We start from the raw sequence: 17,334 nt of genomic DNA on the forward strand, positions 1-17,334 counted from the left end.
GGATAAAATCTGAAATTGCCTGGGAATGCCACACAGGTTGGTCCATGATCGACACCCATCCGTTTGGAATGGGTGTGGGTATTTTTGTTTCTGGAGACTCCAGCAGGCGGGTCAGTGGCCCATGAAGTGATGTTTACAGATGGCCAATTTATAAATTTCAGATCCTTCACATCCTTCCCTTTTCTATGACTCTGGTACAACATGCAGAATTTAACTAGAGATTCAGGCCAATCACCAAAAGAGCACCTGAGTTTTGTTTGTGCTGCACTTGCATCACTCTCAAAACAATTAACCAGTCGGTTGCTGGGATTCGGTACAAAAGCAGTGACTTCAGATCAGAAGGACAACTGGAGGAACACACACTCTCGGGGGTGTTATTTGTTTTGTGTGTGTATGTTTTCCTTTACATGAAATTCTCTAACCACGTCTTCTTCATTATCCTTTCCCATGATACACCACCCTGGTACATTCGAAATTAATGGCTGCCACTGTAGCCAGATGTGTCTCAATGGTCAAGTGTGAGCACAATATCTAAGTGGGTGTTTTCTTGTGTCTCCTTGGCTTTTCTAGCTATGTGAATCACTAGAGGACCTACTGAATGTGAATGGAGAGCTCCGCAGTGAAGGCCAGGCCATTTGGACTCTGCTGGGTGGCATCCTGGGCCAGGTATGGCTGCCATTCCTGTCTGTCTGTCACACATTGCCATCATCCTTATATCTCATCCAGCCATTGCCCCTCATGCATATGAGAAATTAAGCAAGATAAACCCCTGTGTGGTGACTGTATTCAACATTTGATCAGACACTGAGACACACGGTGACTTGCAACAAGAAGTTATCTCTCCTCTAACATGCTTCACAGCAGGTGAAGCCAGTCTCTTGTTTTTTTATTTAACGTCACATGAGAATCAATTTGCACATAAACAAACACTGTCCTGTTCCGACGGAAACCAGTTTACCATTGTAAATATCTGCTATTATTGATTATAAGTTGGAGAATGTCAAGAGTGAAATGTTCAAGTAAAAGCTGGTCATTCTTAATTTTACCCTCTTTGCACCACTGCTCATCCAAGGGCAGAACTCAGCAGGGCTTCAGTTGGCTTTAGAGAGGTCAAAATGGCTGAAACTAATCTGTAAAGTCTCAAAATCTTCCCTTTGACATCGAAAATTCGCAATGGCGGTGAACAACACATGCAAACATGTCTAAGCTCCTAACACCACATCCTTAGTATGTGTATTCTCTGGGTTAGTGAGGCATCCCAGTGGATGGAAGAGGGCCAAGTGAGTGCAGATGGCTCCTCTGTAAACACCAATAGCAATAAATCCAAACTTGATGCATACTGAAAGATTCCTTAGAGTAAGAGAACATTTTACAGATTGCAGCCAGTGTAGGTACCTTCCCCTTTGCCCTCTATATAGGATTTCATTTTGGACTTATTTATTTGTCTCAAAGAAACTGCTAACAATATTTAAACTATTCATATCTGCAGTAGAGAATTTTCCTTGTGGTAGAAAAGAGTGAAGCTGCGTCTGGTCTTTTAGCCACCTTGTTCCTGTCTTTTAGAAATTCTTATGGTACTGCAGTCGCAGAGATTTTTCCAAGATTAGACCTTCCCCTGTGAAAGCTTTTCATTTTTAGAGAAACCAACCAGATAAGTTTTCTAATTAACCCACATGGCTTAGAGAATAAACTGGAAGTCCGAGGTGACGCAACAGGTTTCCTTTGGTTGTTTTCCAAAGCTGATGGAACTTTTTTCTGGGGTTTTTGTTACCCACTTAATTTACGCAGTTGAAAATCTTAACTGAAATGAGGAAATTTTAGTTTAAGTTTGTCTTTAGAGACTTAACATTTCCACTTTTATGCCATTCAGCTACTCTGTACATTACATACGGCCTCTCCTACAAATTAGCTGCTGATGTCCTCACCTCCTCCCAAAGGCCGGCTCGTCCCCTTCTTGAGCACTTGGTGTGTTACCACTCCCCCTCCGTGGGCTGCACACTCATGAAATACAAACCAAGTTGGTGTTATGACTATAGATCTCAATTTCAGGGGAACAATGGCTTATGAGAAATTGCATTTAAAAAAAACTGCTTTTTCATATTCATATTCTCACAGACAGCAGATGTTCAGCCCGTTTATAGTCTCACAATGTGCATTGCATTAACACCTAAACTCAAACCCATAACAAACCCGTTTAAACGTGGATTTCGACCATGTAGCTCATGATGAGGAGGGGCTCATTAGAACTGGGAGACCGTGATATTTGGTGAAATGATGTCGGAGAGATGACAAGTTAAAAATGAGGCTTTTATTCAGTTTTTAAAGATTCTCCCCATTGAATGGGAGAAGTAAGCAGACTCGTTTCTACAGAGCACTGATACATTTATTGGGTTATAACTGACATTTGTGAGGATGTAGAGTTATACCTACAAAATGATGTAGTTTTTAATCTCTGAAGCGTCTCAGCCATCCAGGCCATTGTAATTCTGGTAGTTGAAGCTTAGCAACTGGACTGTTTGAGTTTCTAGAAGACGTTTCCCCTCTTATCCAAGAGGCTTCATCAGTTCTTGCTGACTGTTTTGGGAGTTCCAAATGCTTATGCTCTTCACGTCCTCACGCCTTCAAGATATTCACACAGTCCAGTTGCTATGATTCAACTCCCAGAATGTCGTTTTTATGTTTGTATGATGCGGTTATGCTGATTTATTTGGCTAAGTTGGGCAGCAAGGTTATCTTTTCTGGTAAAGGTTGGACGGTCCCTAGGCTTTGAGGGTCACAATCAGACATTTAAAACGGCTAGTGTGAAGGTTTGTTGACTGATACTCACTTCAGGAGAAATACTGAGAGGAAGCACTGCATTAGTTGATAGTACAGCCACATGATCAACATTTCTATGCTGAAATTTAAAGATTTGTTGCATTTTAATGTGTCCTTTTTGGGATGAAGACAAGGATCAGCTGCAGTTTACAAACTGCCCTGAATATTGTGAATCGAAAATCACAATTTCTTTCAAATGATTTAGTTCTGACAATTGTGATGCATTTAATCATTAAAGGTTGTCTGGTTTCTGTCATTCTACCTCCTGGTTGAGACCTTTTTAGTTTATAACTGCCACCACCGCTACCACTGTTATTGTCATCAGGTCTATTATGCTGATCATTACTCTCATTGTCATCTTCAACATCCCATAAAGTAATACATACAACATCTAACATACAATACCCAGGAACATAGCACTCATCTTAATGCTCATTAATGCTGTCATTATAAATGTTGGCCTCTCCCTTTGGCAGAAACTAAACACCCCACCTGTCCTGAAAGCATCCAAAGAGAGGAAACCAAGTAAAAAGGAGGGAGGGTCCCCAGGAAAGTCATCCAGTCTACCAGCAATCCTCTACAGGTCAGCATGCAACATTGAGACACAAACAAAGAAAATAAGTTGTGAGTTGACTCCCGAGAGCATGTGGATGGCGAGCTGGCCTATGTGATCGGCACACGTGCTAAAGTTCTCTGACCTGGAAACAGAAGCTCTACAAAAGTCTGTAAGCCCATTGCGACATATGTTCTCCGCGTGCATTAGCGTTAACACGGTGCTCGGCTGGGCTCTTATGTGCTCCCAAAGCAGATCGTACAAACATTACGCCGAGTAATAAACTCGTCTATTGCTGCCATGGATTTAGCTGAGGCTGTTGCCTTGCTAGTTAACCTCTGTGTGGCTTGTTGTGGCTTGGCTTTTTGTTGTTTAAAAACTCCTGACCATGAGTTCTCGTGTGGATTTGTCACTGTGTGACGTGTCTTTCTGCAGCTGTGGCATCTGTAAGAAGAACCAGGACCAGCACCTACTGGTCTTGTGTGACACCTGCAAACTTTATTATCATCTGGGCTGTCTGGAGCCACCACTAACACGGATGCCCAAAAAGACCAAGAACAGCTACTGGTGAGAGCTGCTGGAGCGATTGGAATGAAAGTCCTTTTTAACTGGAAGTACACAACCTTAAGGCTCTCTTTCATAAATAATACTCATTTTAATTAAAGAACATGGACATGGAAACTAAATTGGACTAAAATATGTGGCTGCAGTAACACCGCAGGAAAACAGTTGCAAGTAAAAATGTAATAAAATGGTGATTAAGATCAGATTGCACGGAACAGGTGTGGAAATAAGTATAGTTTGTCATGTTTAATAAAAATCAAATTGCTCTTTTAAATAAAAAGAAGGCAAATTACTTTTCTTTTTAATGAACAAACCAACTATAGTGTCCATTAGCTCATAAAGCTGATGAGAAATAGTGACATAATAGATCTGGAATAGTGAGCAAGCATAAAGAAACAATGAACAGTGTCTTATATCCACCCTCCCCTGTGGCTGGATGGAATCTTGAGTAAAACTAAAAAATCAAACAACTTAGGAAGAGCTGCCGAGGAACATGTACAGTGTCATTTCTCAACCTTACATCGACACCCAGCTGTTGGGGGGCATTAGTTCTGCATGACTTCTTAAATTCTTTTCAGAAATGGTTTCAGTAATAGTTTGTATCAGAAGTAGAATTCAGTGACATAGGTCAGAAATGTAATATGAAGCCTCTTGTTTTGCACAGATTTCATAAATTCCACCCATGATATCGAATCACAACACTCCATATGTTTCCAGGCAATGCTCCGAATGTGACCAGGCCAGCAGTGACGATGCTGATATTGCCATGGAGACATTACCTGATGGCACAAAGAGGTCCAGAAGGCAGATCAAGGGTCCAATCAAGTTCATCCCACAGGAGATGTCGCCAGAGCCAAAGAAACATCAAGTGAGGGCACAGGCTGACAAACAAGAGGTGTAACGTGGCTGCTGCACATGGCTGCTGTCTATAAGCAGCCAGAAGGTTTCGTGAGAAGGTTCTGGGACCATTAACAGGTGCTGATGTGGTGTAGAGGGTTCGGGTTAGCATTACCCTAACCCTAGCCTTCTCCCAGATGCTCTTCCAGTGTTCTTCAGTCTTCTTGATGGGACAGTTTCCATTGGGAGACCAGAGCACTGGTTTGGTGGAGCACTCCTGTATCTTTGTAGCTGGGTTGCCGGGGGCGGCGTTGCCAGCTTTGCTTGGCTCTATTAAGGCCCTCAGCTCTGAAGAGCATGTCGTATTTATTTTTTAGGAAAATATGTTCTTCATTATTTTAAAACAGAACATGATAAAAGACATAGATAGATAGATAGATTCCCCCATAGATTCCCGAAACGGAAACTATAAAAAAATTGTGGTGTTTGTGGTGCATTTAGGAGAAATTATACTACAAATACAATGTCCGTAACTCACTTCAGGAGCAGAACCACCTTATGGTGACCTGTAATCAACCTGTTAAACCTGTTATATGAGTGCTGAACTGTTTAAATGAATACCCTTGAAGTCTAATCAGCTTTATCCTGGTCAATACACGTTGGTTATCGCTGTTCATAAAGGGTTTTTATTCTTATACCTTCAGAGTTCCTCAGGCTGCCTGGGTTGGGCTGTTTTTGGATTTCCATACTTTCCAGCTCATTTGTTCTCAGAATGAAATTTGTGTTGCGGTTTCCATCAGTCCTCCACCATTGTTCAGTGAACATTTCATGTCTGCGGCCAGGTGTTAAAGAATACCGAGCCCTGTCTCCCACCCTTCAGTGGATCTTCACTTATCTGTGTCAAGCATGCTTTGATCCTTTGATACAGATGCTGTTATCCACACTCCCTTAAGAAACACTCCAGATTGATATCTTACAGTGTGGGGCTGAGGGAATGGAGGATTTCTTTTATTTTCCTTTTCTGTCCCATCTGTCAATATGTGACCTGGTGTCGCAACACTGAGCCTTGAGGGACGAATTCTTCTGCTTCTGGGAATTCTAAAAGAAGAATAACTAACGATCTGAACTAAAAATGAACAAAGGAGTGTCTTCACCCATTCTTCACTTTCTACTCTGCATCTGTCCTGTCCAGAGATCCCGGAGCTGGAACGCCACAGTGTCCGGGTTAGCACGATTTCCTGTGTAGGTTTGAAAACCGTGGTGCTACACTGGTGCCAGAAACCCTGCTGAAGCTCTCAGGGATTAAGCAGCTTTCTGATTTCCTCACAGCCATTGCCACTTGGGCGAGCCACTTCAGTGCAGCGGTTATCTTTTAATGCAAGACGTGCAGTTGCAGATGCAAACAGGCGCTACTTTGCATTTTTAATGGCGTTACCAGCCGACCACTGTCCCTCCATCTTTGACTCTATTAGGAGTGGCTGATTATGTGCTGTATACATTACACTCTTTCAAAATGTGTCAAAAAAGAAATTCACTGTATTTTTAGCAGGTAAATATGTCATTTTGATTCTGATTATAGGTGATTGTTTTATTAGTAATGCTGAGTTATAATCGTAACCCCCCTCACATTTCATTACTATTACTGTCACGATATGGCGTGGTTCCAATTCAGACGTTTAATTTATGCCATGGGGCATTTTGAAAATCTACATAAAGAGGCTCACATGCTTTCTAATGTAGTAGTGAAAAATAAGAATAAGAATTTCTTCTTGTGTGACAACAGAAGAGCTGATTAACAACGAAAAGGCTTCAGGCACAACTTGACAAGCAAGCAGGGTGTTCCTCTATACCATGTTAACATTTATTATTAATTTTAATTAATTTAATTAATTAATTTATTAATCTCCAGAAGTTAGGAGAATTAATTCATATGTGTAGCTACTACCATATTCTAAGCTCTGTTAATTTATCTAATCTTGTGTGATGATGATCTATTTTGCCTTAATGTGCACTAATGTACTTAATTAAAAGATTGATTTTTGCAGTGCACTTTTAAACTGCCTGCAGAATTAATTTCTCCACCTGGATAAAGCCTCAGATTAACTGTGCTTTTAGCTGCGTGCACGCCTCACTTTCCCTCAGTGACCTTCTAAATGACTTCATCACCACATATATTGACAGTCAAGTGCAGAATTCTCTAAATATCAGGGTGGTTTTCTAAGCAGCGTTTGCAGATGATCAAGCGGGCCACGTGCACGCCTAAACCTGGCAGGATTATAGCCTCCTGCATTCTTGATGATAAGTGCTCCATCTGGTCGTGAGTCGAAGGCAACAGATGGAATTGTTTTTACAATCTGTTCAAATATATCGATTATTCTCCGCATTTAAAACCGTCCGCTGCAACTTTGGTGCTTGCAAAACAGCACCGAGACGCTCGGTAGGTAAGTTAAGTTGTCATTTATTCAGGTCAGAGTAGTTTTTCCAGACCTGAACCATAACTCTGACGTGATCACGAGCTCCTGTGAGGTCAAACATCTCTTCCGTCTTCTTCTTCTTGGCCACTTTATTCCCTTTCTGGCTCCCGGGGAGGGTGCACATATGGGCGACGCCAAGTCCACCCCAGCACTTCACAGCAGCGCCTATCCAATTGTGAGTTCAGCACCTTGCTCAAAGGTACCTCGGCAGTGCTCTGAAGGTGTTCTGGCACCTTCCCCTTCTAGCAGAACACCTTCCAGGCTTGTACCAAGAACCCTCCGCCCCTCAGCTCGGCTCCCAACAGACGGCGCTCTCTCTTCTCTCTCTTTAATTTTAATTGAGAGCCGTTTGTTGTCCCACCAATAAACAAACTATTATTCCATGAGTGACTTGCTGAGCACTCGGGTGTAAACAGCGGGAAGAGAACCAATGAGCTGCCAACGCCTGTCAAGCGCTGGTATTTATCGGGTATTTACCTGAGCAACACCGTTGTTGACCCGAACTGTTAAAAGTAGCGATGCCGTCTCATTACCGAGGGGCTGACGCCACTTGCTTTGGTTTCTGAATCACAAGAAGCAGCTGAAGCAGCAGCCGAGCATAAGCCCCACTGTCACCGAGGTGTTGGAACAGCAAGTGCGTGAGGGAGTAAATGGCATCTTTTGTGCTCCCACCCTGTCTGTGTTCAAACTGTAATGGTTTAAATGTTCACTAACATCAACATGGACACCACACATTTGTCAAAACCTTCCGTCAGCACTGAAGGAAGAGGCTTCTTCTGGTTCAAGGGGAGTTTTCCAGCCACTCTCGCTCGTTGGTGGTCTTGTTAGGAGAAATATTTGCATTATTTCTGTCAGATTAATCATTTTTACATCATAATTTCAGGATAAGGGCGCGGTGACATGCAGATTATCACTCATTTCTACATGATTTTGGTGTTAGACATCAGTTTCTCAGGGAGTCACCACACTGTCAACCAAGACTCTAAAATAATCCTTCCAGAGAATGAATATGATACCAATCGATTTGGTCCTGGGAATGTATTCTTTGTGTTTTGCAGAGAACCAGAGGGCAGAAGAGGAAGAGAGTTCCCATCTGTGAAGACAGGGAGGATAAAAATGAGGTTTCTCACCCATTTTGTTCTCAACACTAGCTTATGACTACTTCTTATATGATTTACATTCGTTCTGATTAACCATCACATTTATTTCTTTTTAACCACTCTGGGGCTACTTTAATTAAAGAATGCTATTTAGTGATTGGGAACATGCGGTTTGTGAGTGTTGAGCTCCTGATTTTCAACACCAGAGATTCAAGAATGATGAACAGACCTCTAAATCAAACTGACAGCCCAGACAAAGATTCCTTTCCTATTTTAGACTGATTAAAAGCTTTTTTCCATCCAAAGGTGAAATGATCAGTCTCCCATCACTTCGGGTCAGGTGAAGCTGTTCTGTCTTGCTCTCATCAGCTCCCTCCGTATTCTCCAATGCTCTTACACATATGAGGGACTGTCAGAACAAAGTCGGAGCGGCTGTGGAAATAAAAGATGCCGCATTAAAATTCAAACGTCTTAAAAAAATTCACATAAGCTACATCCTAATCACAAAAGCCTGTGATTCTTCTAACAACTCTGTTTCCATAGGAACCATTGCCACGGGAGCGACGGCAGCGTCAGACTGCAATGCAGAAAAAGCCCAAAACTGACGATACCAGGACTGAGTGTGCGACCTGCAAAGGACCGGGCGACAATGAAAACCTTGTGAGGTTTGTGGGTGTCCTGCTCTGAAATGGATTTGGATTATTAAACGTGCTGTGTGTGTGTGTGTGTGTGTGTGTGAGTGTACGTGTGTGTGTGCGCGCTAGTCTCATGAGGCAGTCGTATCCTGATGATTAAAGTTCACTCTTCATTAGGCTGGAGCCGCCTGCGCTCTGCAGAATGTCGCGGCTGCAGGTCGTTGCTCCACACACACTCTATATTGACCTGCCACATACATCTGCACACTTCATTAAAATGGAATGAAAAGCACAATTTATTCTTCTTCATTCCTGGAATTTCAGCTGCCAACCTTCTAATAACCAGGATTCTTTATTGACATTAGGAATCTCTGCAGATATTTAGATATAGAGAGAGATAGATAGATATAGATATATAGTGATATATATATAGATACATGTATATACCAGTACATATATATATATGTGTGTGTGTGTGTGTGTGTGTGTGTGTGTTGGTATAATAATATAATGTTGGTTTTTCCACTGTGGTGAGTTCCACTTTTTTCAAATTTGAGAAGAATTTAACAGTACTGAACAATTTCTATTCATTTTTAAACAATAACTTATCTTTTTTGTCATTTTAAAATATTTTTGAAATGTAGTTTAAATTAAGTTGACCACACTCTAACGAGGGGAATCAAAGTTATTCTTTGGAAACATTTTTCCTTACCTGCCAACTCTCCTTCCCACCAAATTCTGCTTTTAAATATTCAGCTTCATCTGCTTTCTTCCAATATTAACTGTAATAGTGATCAATAAACATTCTAAATGTCATTCTGTCAGCATTTTCTGACATTTCACAAAGTTAATGTAAAATATTCACGATTTTCATCGGTAATGGAGACAATGTGAATTCTATTTTAGCTGGAGTTTTTTCATTCTGGTGCTTTTATTAAATTAGGTTATTTTATTAAGTTATTTAATTAAATTCAGGAAACATTGAGGTAGTTTTTAATTTATAAAAATCTTAATCTAATAAAGAAAAGAAGGGGGAACAAGCCCATGAAAATTAGATGTATATTTGGTTATAAGCACGACTATAGCTTATAATACTACTATAATACTATACCTTTTTTAAATAAGAAATTAGAGAAATTTATGAACTGTTTCCTGTTTCAGTTTAGCTGTCAGTAAACAGCGTCTCTTTTTATCGGCGTCCGTCGTTTTCTGGCTTTTCAGATGAGTGGAGCGTTTGTGAAAGTGATGACAGACAGACATGTTTGGTTGGAGCTGCTGCTCTGCTCGGGGTGTGAGAGGCGTGCTGCCCTGACTCTTTCTATCTTTGCATTGCACAGGTTGTGAGAGCCGGGGCAGCCACCTCGCCACCGCACCGTAAAATCACGGGATGACAGATGACCGTTGCCTTAGAGACAGAGAGAGGATAATTGAGGTGTTTCAAGACTGGCAAGTCAGGATGAAGAACAAGACCGCAGCCACTGCTGATCTGAGCTGGACCCTCAACTGTCCAACAGAACAATAAAAACAATGAGCAAAGCCGTCTACAATCTAAAAGTTGATGGATTTTAGTGTTGTTGTTGTTGTTTGAAAGTCATTTGACTGAGTCTCTCTGTTACCAGTGACTGTGAATATTCTGCCTTTCATGCTACCTAAACAAAAAATCCCATTTATATATTTATCTTTTCGTTTTGGCGCTTTTAATTCTACGTCTTCTACGTGAGATTCTTTGGTTTATGTTACTCACGACTGAATTGGAATTTGAAGCATTTTCTGACTTCATTTGCTGTCTGGAAAAATCCTCTCTATGCCTCTAAAGTGTGAATTTAGTAACTTATAAATGTTGTTCTTCACCTTTATAATCTGTTATCAGGTGTAGAGGCCACCCAGTCGCCCGGAACATTTATTTCCCACCTAAATGTAAATAACGGTGAAACAGGAAGGTTAACTCGTTTCTTTTGTAGTAGAGGCAAATTAGTAAGGTCATGGTTAAAAGTCCTCTAATAGTCGTCCCAGTGGTTCTTATTTCCTCCCAGTCTTCCTCTGTGTCCACAGCTTGACAGTTAAATTGACAAGTTGACAGTCAAAAGGCAAAAGTCGTCCTCCTGCCGTCCCGGGGGGCCTATTGTCAGCACTGTCAGGATCACAGTTGCACGCTGCTCTGTGAGGGCCAAGTGTCACCCTCTGCTCTCATGTTACTCCTATATGCATGCTGTGGGAGCGGGTCGGGTCGGGTCGGGTCCACGCTGCTGCCTGTTAGGAGACGCCGCCACATTGTCTCTGCAGATGACGCGACAGAAGGACTTTACTGGCCGTGTCGCTCGCCTGCTGCATGGCTACACGTGCATCCATTTAAAAATGACGTCGGTGCTGTGATTGATAGACTTTGAGTGCTGGTTTAGCTGCGTAATGTGAGAAATGTTCATTATTTATTGAAGAGACCCGACAAATCTCGTCCTCCTTGTTTGCATAATATTGTTCTGATGATACGTTTCAGTGCTTTTTTAATGCCATTATTTGTTTTTTCAGATATTAGTTTAGTGAAGAAGGTCAATCTAGCTAATTGTGTAATTTGTGTGTTCAGGTTGCAGTAAGAATGTTGCTGTTGTGTTTGTAAAGTGTCTCAGCTTCTGGCCTGCTGCTCCCTAAAATGAAGCAGAGCTTTAATAAACTCTTGACTTTTTCACCTTATTGCTGCAGTGATAAATGAGTGTCAGAGAGTTAATTAATTGTTGTAAAGGTGCTGTGGCGGCGGTCCGTTTGTGCGTGTAATGCTCTCTGTCATCTGTGATTTATCACCTGGGAAGAGGCTGCCTCGTTGGGGGAGGGGGGCGGTTGGAAAAAAACAGTAGAGACGATGATTGCAGACGATTCATTAAGGCTACAGGATGTGCACATTTTTCCCCTTCAAAAGAAAAGTCCCTTCTTCTTAGATGATATTATCTTGGGTCCCCTGACGTCATAATTAGTTTCACAAGTTGTCTTAAATCCTTTGGGTAACAAAAGGGTCACGCGTCTCAGTAGAAACTACAAAAAATAAACACCTTTAAAGAAAAATCTGGATTTAAATAACCCCGAGGTGGAGATGCCAGTCCGACCATTTGAACCTCAAAAGCCCTTTAAATGGATTTAAACCGTCATGGGGGGGGGGGTCATATATCTGCCATGGCTTTTCCCTATTAGGCTGTGAGCAGTTGTCCATTTCTTACCAAGCTTTTGTCATCTGGATCCGTGTTCTGAAATGTGGCTTGAGAAGAAGGTGGAACTGGGGGATAAAGAGAGAAAAGCACTAACTAATCCAGTGCTGAGTGTGTTTCCCATTACTGGGGGGGGGGGTAATGGCAGCATTTCTGTTTCTGCTGAATCCTCTCTTTCCTCATGTCTCTTTAAAGAAGGAAACAAGCGTGTGTGGGAAGAGTGGCCAAGTAGGGAAATGTATTCACCCTTAAGTTGTTTTGCAAGCCACAGCGCTTAAAGAGCCCGTAAAACAATATTTAAATCTTATTTTGTGCCAAGTCCGATTCCGATAACTCTATTTTTTCCCCCTTTTTTTTTTGTTTTACATCACCACGTAATACAGTTTTTAGTAACTATGGACGTTAGTGAACAGGGTCCTAGAAAAGTCTTGATTTTGTGGCATCAGTGGAGGCTTGGTGGAAGTCGTCACTCTGCTGCTGTGTCTGTGACACTGGGGCCCCCTGCTGGGAAGGACGGGACACTTGGAACACAAGACGCGAAGGGCCAAAGTGATCTGTTTGCTTCCCCTTTTCTCGAGCCGTGAATGAGTTATACAAATGAGCCAATGAAGACGGATGCTCACTCGGCCCTTCAACACCTTCCTGGTACCTTCACGGCCTCCCACTTTTTGTAAATCGCTTCTTCTTTTAAACATCGCAGATCGATAGCAAATCAAAAAGTAGCCGTTTGGGCGTTCGTCCAGCGATCCATTCTTTCTCCTAGAAAGAAGGAACCGATGCACTTTGTCATGGGTGAGACCCAGTGGCTGAGAGCTTTGTGTCACATTGATTTCTGCCACGTGGCCCCTCCCCAGATAATTGCATTGGCCACTTGATGAATTTACTGCCTTGTTTCAGTCATTTGACCTCAGCACGCCGAGCCGCCGCTGTGGAGAAAACTTTTCTAGCTTCTACTGTCAATACAATAGACTGGATACAAAGACGCTGGCGAGCGGCGAGCATCAATAACCCTCCGCTTCAGTGTTTCACCGCTAAGGTTCCTTAGTTGAGCACTTTTTTAGTCACTGCCGTTACCGAGTCACCTCAGATAAGGAAGACAGCGAATGCTAATTCAAGTCTTTTGATAGATGGCCCATCCACAGAAGAACTAATTAATCTAGTCCAGAACGAGTGATCCGCTGTTACATTTAACCAATATTGGAGCATCAACACCTCTAATTATATTCAGCTCAGGAGAATTTTAACTCTTGTTAAGCTTCCCTTTTCCTTACCTTAACCAGCCCGGCTAAGACGTAGCGACTAGCACATTATACAGTCGCTAATGTCGAGACCGTGCTGTTATTCTATGAAATGTATTTAATTGGATGAGCTGGACTCGATCCTGTCTGCTTATCTTGCTACACATTCATTTAGCTGTAAATCCTGAGGGAGCGAACATTTCAAACAGTGCTTGAAATTTACCAGATCAGTGGATGCTGCTTCCAGTTGCGTACCGTCGGGCCCACACACGACAGGACGGGTCCCAGAGGGACTCCAGTCGGGGGGGGGGGGGCAGATTAAATAGCAGATGAAAGTGAACAAAATCGCCAACCAAGATCAACACGTGTAGTGGACAAAAGCAATCAATCAGGTCCCCTCCACCGCCTCACATCCAATAAGATTACATCAATCAATAACCTCTCTTATGAGTGATTGGATTTTGTCTCCTTCCAGAGCGGGGTGGTGGGGGGCTGCTCAATTCTCCCAATGATTAAAGCAGGGTCAAATTACTTTGATAACATCAAGGACCTTGCTGGCTGGATGTGTAAGGGCAGAATTTAGAGAGCCCTCAGATTCAGATAGCAAATACAGCACAGGCTGCTCAGTCAATGTTCCTCCGTCCAAAGGTAATTAAATCGGCCCAAATGCTAATTTCCACATTTCTGAACAAGCTTTTTCTGTGAAAGTCGAGTCTTCAGTCTTGTAATGATGATTCAGCTCTGATCTGGAATCAGCTCTTTCTCTTGTTTTTAAGGTTTAGCTCATGTCTATAAGCCTGGAAAGGCCTTTTGAGCCCAACACACTCTGTTGGAGGCACATTAATGCTGCTTGTTTGTCAGATCTCTGTTACTGAATCACTTAGGTGATGATACGTATTGATTGAGGACCTGTTCTCCACGTTGAAGGACCTCTGCTGTCTTGTTTTGTTTTCAATTTCCACCCACTTCCCCCGTGGAACCAGTCAAGACTCAGTAAAAAGGAACAAGTGTAAACTAAACTGCGTGCATCCATCTCCCATCCATACGCTCATATTACAACAGGCAGACTCCTTTTCATAGTTCAGAGGTCGTCATGGCGATGTGGTGCATGTTCTGATGGAGCTGGAGCATTTGTTGGCTCTCTACCAGGTCAACCAGATGATGAGTGGGTGGAATTAGGGCTTTAAGATGCTGCGAGTCTTTCTCAGATACAGGAGGAGAAGGAAATGTCTCCAGCAGGGAGCAGCTGCCTGTGACATCATCCTACGTGTTCCGTACCTCAGTAGAGAGGAAAACCACCTCAGGAGCTGTGTGACAGGTTTATCGTTCTGAGCCTTCTCAGGAAGTCGGGCTGGGCCTTCTTGACCAGTGTGGTGGTGCTGATTCTCCACTTAGAGTCCTGTGTGAAGGTGTCTGCATGGATATGGTGACCTCCAGCTCATCAGTCCTGCTGTGATAAAGAAGCTCAGCTGTGGGAGCCTGTGCAGGGCTCTGCCTCACCTGCTCCGTTCCTCCGCTCCGTAGCCTCGTCCATCACTTTCCACCTGAGACGTTAATCCCCGGAGATGCTGGTGGTCTGGTCGGCACCGATGGGATGCCCTGGCTGTGGTTTCCCTGGTTGAAAATGCAGTTTCTAGGCAGTGAACTGAAGAAAAACCCTCCCTGCCTACTGGATCTATCTGGTTCTATCTGGATCCATCTACTGTCGTGCATACAAGGGCCATCGATGTCCACTCAGGTCCTACTGAAACTGCATTTGTTCCTGGACCCTAACAAATGAAAACGTGCTGAATGTAGAGTAAATTTGGTCACTTGTACCTTAGACTGCAGTCAGCGGTGCCTCTGGTTGGGTCTTTTCACTCAGGACTGCTTTAGCTTCACTAGTAGCTCTGTTCCTGACAAGTTCATTATCTTATTGCCCCCCTGGCATTCATTCATTAGAAAGCTTTCCAGTATCCACGCATCTTTAACGTGTTCTCTTATTTGGAAACAACACTCAGAAATAACTGAAGTGTTCAACGGTTGGAAATTGATCTTTCGGCCAGGAGAGACTGATCTGTTATTGCAGCATGAGGGGAAATGGCTGTTCTCTTATCATCTAAGAGGCCAGCCGGCCTTCACGAGCACAGACACAGACACAGACGCACGCCTGCCGTTAAAGTCGGTGGGGTCCAAATCAATGAGGAGGATTCACATCCTCCAATCCAAAGCTGATTACAATAACAACCTTGGAGCTCATCCTCAACCTGCTCTGTTCTTCTCCATCACTGAGAAAAACCGTCATGAAAGGCTTGATCAGAGGGAAAGCAGCAGTTTTAGGTCCTAACCTAAATAATTGAAATAAAAACTAAACTAATTTACTGTCTGAAACCAAAGGCCAAAGGATTTCTTCTTAGATCTGCATCTGCGTATAAGATACATTATAGAACATAGATGCAAGGACCACGGAATGTAAACACACAACCTTAAAATGGGCCCAAAACACACATTTATAGACAAAAAGAAAGAAAAGGCCCAGCAGCAGCAGCTGTCTGATACCAGGACGCTGAATTTAGCTTCATTAATAATGTTTTATACTACTTCTTCTATTTGAGCTACTAATACGACTGTTGGTCCACTTGTTACATCAACACTAGTATTGGTGCTTCTGGTAACATCAGGGAAGTTATGAAACTACCACATAATTACTTAATGTGATCTTAATTACTAAACTTTAGTTCTCATACTACATTTATATGATGAATTTGTTAAAGGCTGAACACTGCAAAACTTATATTTCTGCCAAAAACAAAACAGACAAACTTTTCAGTGGTGATATCTTCCATTAACAGATACAGGAACAGGCCAACAACAACAACAACAACACGTCTGCCAAGTTGTGCTGTTGATTTATGTTGCCCAGGAAATATTGAGCCCTTTATTTACTGTCTGGCAGAAAATATAAAGTGAATGAAACATTCTGGTTTCCACTGCGTTTGATAATAACTGAACCTGCTTCACTTATATAGCTTATTATAGCTTATTATAGCTTATTATAGCTTATTATAGGTTGTTATCTGCCTTTGTACACTCAGGGACTCATTTAGTGTCACGCAGGTGCATCAATATGGTTGCTTCTTAAATATGGTTGCTTCTTGAATATTGTTGCTTCTTGAATATGGTTGCTTCTTGAATATGGTTGCTTCTTGAATATGGTTGCTTCTTGAATATGGTTGCTTCTTGAATATGGTTGCTTCTTGAATATAGTTGCTTCTTGAATGTTGTGCTGGTGATGGTGAACGGGTGCCATTCTTCTCTGCCCCAGGTGTGACGAGTGTCTGCTCTGCTACCACTTCGGGTGTCTCGACCCCCCACTGAAGAAGTCTCCCAAGCAAACAGGATATGGCTGGATCTGCCAGGAATGTGACACGTCCTCGTCCAAGGTAAACGTGGACAACATTGCAGCTTTTCTTTCACTTGTGTCCAGTAAAACATGCAAATTTAGACATTTTTTAAAACTGTGATTAAAGACTCAGCAGAGCACATTAAATAAGTAAAGGTCTTTAAAATAGATACAACAGGATTTAAATTCATCCCCACTAAAATTATGATAAAATGTTTGGACGGCGTGTCATAAAAGTGGTAACGCGTCACTCTCCCCACTGGAGACGCCACCTCAGAAGCACCTAGCATGTGGCTAATGCAACGTGGAGTCCTTCACCTCGTAGGCAGGAATAACCGTCAAAATGTTAAGTGTTTGGGGGTAAAAACAACCCCAAAATGATAAAAAAAAAAACACAAATGATTAATTTTGGAACATTTTTTAAACAAAAAAGTGTTCGGCCATACGTGCGGTGCCCCCTGTTCTTACACGTTTTATCTTATTCTCTCTGGATGGTCGTCCTCATCGCTGTCCCACTCTGGCCGTCCTCGTCCCTGCGAG

The 17,334-nt window shown here is 42.4% G+C and overlaps 1 protein-coding gene across 7 annotated transcripts in view; it reads left to right on the forward strand.

Annotated features, from left to right (window-relative positions):
* The window catches only part of LOC101073872 (PHD finger protein 14), a 72,532-nt gene that overhangs the window by 49,894 nt on the left and 5,304 nt on the right, over positions 1 to 17,334 (forward strand). Inside the window, exons 11-17 of one of the 7 annotated variants that reach the window (XM_029844903.1) lie at positions 571 to 666; positions 3,294 to 3,400; positions 3,806 to 3,937; positions 4,652 to 4,802; positions 8,304 to 8,366; positions 8,889 to 9,010; positions 16,717 to 16,834. In XM_029844903.1, the coding sequence (XP_029700763.1) occupies positions 571 to 666; positions 3,294 to 3,400; positions 3,806 to 3,937; positions 4,652 to 4,802; positions 8,304 to 8,366; positions 8,889 to 9,010; positions 16,717 to 16,834 (789 nt within the window). Of the gene's footprint in view, positions 1 to 570; positions 667 to 3,293; positions 3,401 to 3,805; positions 3,938 to 4,651; positions 4,803 to 8,303; positions 8,367 to 8,888; positions 9,011 to 10,317; positions 11,669 to 16,716; positions 16,836 to 17,334 lie in introns of those variants that run through there. The other 6 variants (XM_011618883.2, XM_011618882.2, XM_011618881.2 and 3 more) reach the window with 6 other exon arrangements.

Source organism: Takifugu rubripes, chromosome 12 (genome assembly GCF_901000725.2).
Source record: "Takifugu rubripes chromosome 12, fTakRub1.2, whole genome shotgun sequence".
Taxonomy (NCBI): Eukaryota; Metazoa; Chordata; class Actinopteri; order Tetraodontiformes; family Tetraodontidae; genus Takifugu; species Takifugu rubripes.